Source organism: Carlito syrichta, unplaced genomic scaffold, assembly GCF_000164805.1.
Source record: "Carlito syrichta isolate Samal-C Ts95f unplaced genomic scaffold, Tarsius_syrichta-2.0.1 Scaffold130611, whole genome shotgun sequence".
Lineage (NCBI taxonomy): Eukaryota > Metazoa > Chordata > Mammalia > Primates > Tarsiidae > Carlito > Carlito syrichta.
The window spans coordinates 49,926-55,906 of record NW_007074707.1 but is presented as its reverse complement, the minus strand read 5'-3'; the positions used below and the strand labels follow the sequence as shown (position 1 = coordinate 55,906).

Here is a 5,981-nt window from a genome sequence, read left to right as displayed (position 1 = left end):
TGGGTGGGGGAGCAGCCACTGTGAGGCCAGAGCTGCGCCCCGAGGCTGCATTGAAGTTGCACATCGGCTGTGCGGGGAGGGCTCTGAGGAGGCCGAGGTGGGCCCAGGGGCCTCCCTGGCAGAGGGAAGCGCAGGGAGGCTCGTAAGGAAGCTGGACTGGCCCGAGGGCTGAGATGACTGGCTGGGAGCGGGAGGAATTGAGCTCATCTTGCGCGGGCGGGACCCCAACCCGGGACTAGGGACAGGAGGTCGCTCTGCCAGGCCTCCAGGGCCAGGCCTGGGGGCGCGAGACAATCCTGACTGGCCTTGGATGGGGGGGGTGGGCGGGCCACAGCCATCGGGTGTGGGGCACAGAGCCACAAGGCGTCGGCCACGACAGGGCCTCCCTCCGATGGATGCCCTCTGCAGGGCGCGTCCTCCGTGTCCCAGTGCCGCGGGCCCTCCATCCCCGGGGCACGTCGGCGAGCCCATCCCCGCTGTAACCGGCCCTGGCTCACCCTGCAGGCACGTGATGAACGAGCTCCTAGACACAGAGCGGGCCTACGTGGAGGAGCTGCTGTGTGTCCTGGAGGTGAGGCTGGTGGGGCCACGCCCCCTGCTGGCGGCTTCCTCTCAGGACCGCTGCAGGATGCGGGGGTCTGATCGCCGAGCGTGTGGGGGAGGGCATCCCGGCGGGTCCGCGGGGGGAAGGGGTGGTGACTGGATGTAGACGGTGTCTGGTTCACGGAGGTGTGCTCTGGGGTGGGGACATGCGTGTGGGCGTGGAGTTGTGCCCCCTGCGTGTGCTGCGCCTGACATGAAGAGGTAGGCATGAGGGTCACCTGCCCGCATCCCAGCATGTGTCCACGTGACGCCTCGCACCTGTGGACGCCTGTCCACGTCACCTCGTGGACACCCTCTGTGAACGTGCGCGATGGTCTGGCTCTCGGCTGAGCTGGCATCCCGCCCGCCAGTCCCCGAGGACCCCAGCCTCAGTCCCCGAGGCCCACAGCCCCATGGCGGGCCAGCGGCGCGGCGCGGTCCCAGCCTGAGCCCAGGCGCCGGGTTTGGGCCGCTCCACCCGGCCGACCCTCGCTCTCCCCACAGGGCTACGCCGCCGAGATGGATAACCCGCTGATGTCGCATCTCATCTCCACGGGCCTGCACAGCAAGAAGGATGTGCTGTTTGGAAACATGGAGGAAATATACCACTTTCATAACAGGTGGGCTTCCCCCAGCATGCACGTCCCTGTGGCTCACCGGCTTCCAGCCAGCGGCTTCAGGAGCCGGAACCGGGAGACCCTGGCGTGCCCAGCCGGGCGGGCAGGACTCTCTCCAGGGTGCGAGCTCTCAGAGGGCCATGGGCGCAAGTGCAGTGCCCAGCTGTCGCCGAGCGCCCCGTGGCCCCCTGCCCCAAGCCTGTGCTCGGTGGTGAGCCACACAGGAGCCTCCTGCAGTGAGGAGGGTGCGCTGAGGCCCCAGTGCATCCCGTGCGGTGCAGGGGGACAGGAGCCACCTGCCCCTTGGGCCCTCTGGTCCTGCCGGGCAGGCGGAAGCCAGGCCACCCCATGTGTGCATTTGGTCCTTGGGGGTCACCAAAGCCACACCACTTGGCAAGGTCAGTTCTCTTCCCAAGCCCGCCCTCCAGGAGGACGGAGCGCCAGGTCCTCGTCACGCTCTGCTGTGGGCTGTCCCTCGAGCAACTTGTGGCTTCTCCATGGCTTTGGCAAAGCGTGGATGGTCACTGGCTGCGCGTTCACGGCCCTCTCCACTGTTCTGCCACGTTAACACAATGTGTGGTGAGCCCATGGGAAGACGAGGGTGGGCAGGCTGTGCCAAGCCCCACGGAGGGCCACGGAAGGCCGTGCGTCCTGGAAGGAGACCGTGCATGGCACCGCTCCGCAGAGTGTCTGGGGCCGGCACACCCAGCTGTCTGTGGGAATCAGAGACACTTGGGGTTTTGTCCACTGCCATTCAGCCCCGTGGATGGCACATACCACCCACTGTTTAGGCAGGAGGCAGCAGGTCCACAGGGGCCCAGAGGAACCGCCCCCTCACCAAGGCCAGGCAGGCCCCTGGGACTGGACACACATCCAGTCTCTGACCTCACGATCTGTCCTCAGGCAGGGCCCTGCCGCCCAAAGCTGTAGTGCTCGTGCCCGGCCTGAACCCCAGGCAGCTCACCCTCCTGCCAGGGTCCCCCCAGGGAACAAACACAATCAGAAAGGGACAGAAATCAGCCCACGTGCGTGGGAACAGGGCTGCATAGGGCAGGGCTGAGGCTCTGGGCCGTGTCCACAGAGAAACCAAGACTGTGGCCACTGTGGGCGGCGCCTCCTCCAGGGCCCCAAAGTGCCCCCTTTGTCTTGGCCGTGGCCACGTCCCACCCAGGACTTGGTGTAAAAGCTGTGCTCCCCAGCCTCTGTGCCAGCACCAGAAACATCGAGGGCAGTGTCCACTTACGCTGAGAGCTCACGGGTCCGGTCAGGAGGGACAGGCCTGGGCTCAGGGTCCCCAAGGTGGGCTGAGTGGTCCAGAGTGAAGCAGATGAGCCTTCTGGAAAGCAGTATCCCTCCGCGTGTTACTGGTGCCGTCCGGTTCAGGCTGATTGTCGTGTGACTTGAGAACCTTCTTTGACCAGGATATTCCTGAGGGAGCTGGAAGGCTACATAGACTGCCCGGAGCTGGTGGGAAGGTGCTTTCTCGAGAGGGTATGTACTCTCCAGTGTGTGTTTCGTCGTGACTTCTTAAAATTACCGTATGATGATGACTTTCCATTCTCCTGCAAGTTCCCATTCTAAGCTACTGGAATCAGCAAGTACAAATGTTTTCAATTTGGCTGAAGTGGTATGATATTTCTTGGCAGGCCTGAAAGAACAGGTTTTTAAAAAAATAGTTGAATAACTAATTCGAAAAAGAGAAAAACTGTAAAGCACAAGCTTTGGGGAGGGCTGAAAGCGTGTAGTGCTGTGGGGTTGAAGGCAAGTGTTAACTGAAGCTGAACTTTCTTCATGGGTTGGTTGGTTCTCGTTTTGGGTCTGCCTGGTTGAGGCTTCCTTGCGTGCTGGGTAACACTGGACAGCTCCCTCAGCCTCTGTGAACCTGAGTTTCCTCTTCGAGATGGCAGCCATCTGCCCCCTTCGTGGGGCTGTGGTGGGGCTTATGGAACAGTGTTGGGAGCAGGAGGGCTGGAATGTGGGCCATGTCTCGCTTGGCGTTCCCTCAGGCCTGCCATGCTGATCGCTGTGAACCTGTAACTTAGCAAAGGGAAAGGTCGCTTGCTCTTGGCGGTAAGGCTACATCATTCTCATAAATTAAGAAGCAGAGGCTGTGGCTCTTGGTAGTGAATTGGTACAAGGGGCAAAAGGGAAGAGAGGGGTGACACGGCTCTCAACACAGCACGGCAGCTGGTGTGCTTCTCGGTGCCCTCTGAGGACTGGGAGCATCCGTGCAGGAGGTAGGTGATTCTTAAAGTGGGGTTCCCCACCCAGAAACCTCAGCATCTCCTGGGAATTTGCCAGAAATGCAGATCCATGGGCTGCAAGTCACCCCACCGGAGCGAGAATCCATGCTTAAGGCGCCACCTGTGACTCCATATGCACCCCGGCTTGAGCAGGTGCTGTCCACGGGGCTCCCCAAACTCTCTAGGCCGCAGGGTCTGGTGGCCCAGCCTGTGCCCTCACACAGTCTGCTGTTCCGTGGGAGCCAGCCACACTGAGCTGTGAGGTGGGGAGAGCAGTGCTGGCTGACACCTGAGGAGTGAGCCTGTGTTGGGAGTTGCCGCCTGGCTGCAAACAGCACGGGCCTTGGCGTCTAGGGTGGCCTGGAGCCCAGAGATGTCCACACTGGTAGGGACAGGCGGGGTGCACCGAGGCAGCTCAGGGGGCTCCCTTCAGCCCTCCCCAGTTCTGGGGTGAATGCGCTCCACCCACCCCTGGGGAGAAGCAGGCCCCGAGCAGGGGGTCAGGTGGCCCTGACATGCATGACTCCCAGGCTACGCGGCCAGGCCACATGTGGCTCGCCAGCCCACGGAGGACATCAATCACACCTCCCCAGGAGGGCTGCGGCTCCGTCCCCTTTGGTCACGCCTTCCCTGTCCAGGCACGACAGTGACACCACCCGTGGGGCAGCCCCAGCACAAGCCGCCCGGCCCCGGGTCCATTCACAGCCTCCTAGCCAGCTGGGGCCCTGCTCCAGCTCTGGGTGGGTAGAGGGGCATTGCTCAAAGCCCACGGCCAGGCCAGGAAGGTTCTAGAGTGAAGGGGAGAGGGGGTGAGGTGGGTGCAGCTATGGGGAGCCCACCCTGCCTGCTCCCTCACTGTGCACCTGGAAGAGAGATCGCTAGGTCTCCTGCAAGACCACCTCTAGAAGCTTCTGTGCCCTGGAACTCCTTGTGACCCTTGGCCACCTGCACCCATAAAGCCATCTGTGCCCCTAGACCCTGGTGTGCCCTAGAACTATCTGTAACTCTAGAACTTCCTATGCCCTAGAACCTTCTATAGCCTAGAAACTTCTGTGCCCCTGAACCTAGAACCTTCTGTGACCTGGAGCCTTCTGTGCCCTAGAACCTTGTGTGCCCCCTGGAACCTTCTGTGCCTTGGGAACTTGTATGACCTAGAACCTTCTGTGATCTAGAACCCCCTGTGCCGCTAAAACCTCCTGTGCCCCTGGGAGTTTCTGTGACCTAGACCCATCTATGACCTAGAACCATCTGTGCCCCTAGAATCTTCTGTGCCCCAGGAAACTTCTATGACCTAAAATCTTCAGTGTCCTTTTGTGACCTAGAGCCGTCTGTGACTCTAGAAACTTCTGTGCCCCTAGAACCTTCTGTGACCCAGAACCTTCTGTGACCTAGAACCATCTGTGACCTAGAACCCTCTGTGTCCTGGAACTTTCTGTGACCTGGGACTTTTGGCGCCCCTAGAGGATCCCGGGGGCGATTGCACTTCACAGAGGGCTCATGTCAGTTTTCTGCTAAATAACTTGTGTAATTTGCAAAGCTGCCAGAGAAAATCCTGGAAGTTCAATGACATAAACAATCACCAGATGTCCCATAAGCCACCGCTGCAGAGTAGAGGGGGCAGCACCCTATCACCCCTGTCGCCTGTGCCCCGGGCAGTCAGGGACTGGGGTACCTTCCACGGTGAATGGCAGGCCTCCCCAGAGGCGTCACCAGCACTGGGCTGCAGCCTGGAAGCCTTGGGTGGGGAGGCGCCTGGTAACGCCGCATCTATCCCGCAGATGGAGGACTTCCAGATCTACGAGAAGTACTGTCAGAACAAGCCGCGCTCCGAGAGCCTGTGGCGGCAGTGCTCCGACTGCCCGTTCTTCCAGGTACGCCTCGGCCCCTTCCCCGGCTAGTGGACGCCTGAGCCGGGTGTCGTGATGACCCTGCAAACCCACGGCTTTTTGGTCCAGGAGTGCCAGAGGAAGCTGGACCACAAGCTGAGCCTGGACTCCTACCTGCTCAAGCCCGTCCAGAGAATCACCAAGTACCAGCTGCTGCTCAAGGTGGGCCTCCGCGGGCCGCCACACACGAGGCCCGGCCTCCCCGGGGCGCCGCTGCCCTATCTGGGGCCCGGGCCTCTCCCAGCCATGGGCATCCTGTCTGAACCACTCCTTCCCCCAACGTGGGCCGGCCCTTTCGAACCTGTCTGCAGGGCCTGGTGTGTGCCAGCCATCGCTAGGGACAAACACACCCTGGTCCCACAGTTCCGCTCATCTGTCCCAGGATTCTGGGCTGACACGCTGACCCGACCCTGCAGGGCAGGCTGTGCCCATTTGTCCTGCACACACAGCCGAGCTGTGGGGGCCTAAACTGGGAGCTGCCGGCCACGAACTTGCTGTTTGCAGACCCTCCAGCCTTCACGGCAGGAGACAACTGCCGCTGCGTGCCCCTGGCCGGGGTCAGCATGGAGGAGGGGACCCGGGGAGGCAGATCTGCCCCCTGCAGGCGGTGGGGGGAGGGAGGCGCGGGGCGGCCTGTCCTCGGGACCCCCGTG

At 62.0% G+C, this 5,981-nt stretch overlaps 1 protein-coding gene across 1 annotated transcript in view; it reads left to right on the top strand.

Moving 5' to 3' along the window:
- Nucleotides 1-5,981, top strand: part of MCF2L (MCF.2 cell line derived transforming sequence like) — a 68,887-nt gene that overhangs the window by 49,827 nt on the left and 13,079 nt on the right. The window contains exons 16-21 of the mRNA XM_021708089.1: nt 505-571; nt 1,087-1,202; nt 2,621-2,690; nt 5,221-5,313; nt 5,398-5,490; nt 5,745-5,885. Of these exons, the coding sequence (XP_021563764.1) occupies nt 505-571; nt 1,087-1,202; nt 2,621-2,690; nt 5,221-5,313; nt 5,398-5,490; nt 5,745-5,885 (580 nt within the window). The remainder of the gene's footprint in view (nt 1-504; nt 572-1,086; nt 1,203-2,620; nt 2,691-5,220; nt 5,314-5,397; nt 5,491-5,744; nt 5,886-5,981) is intronic.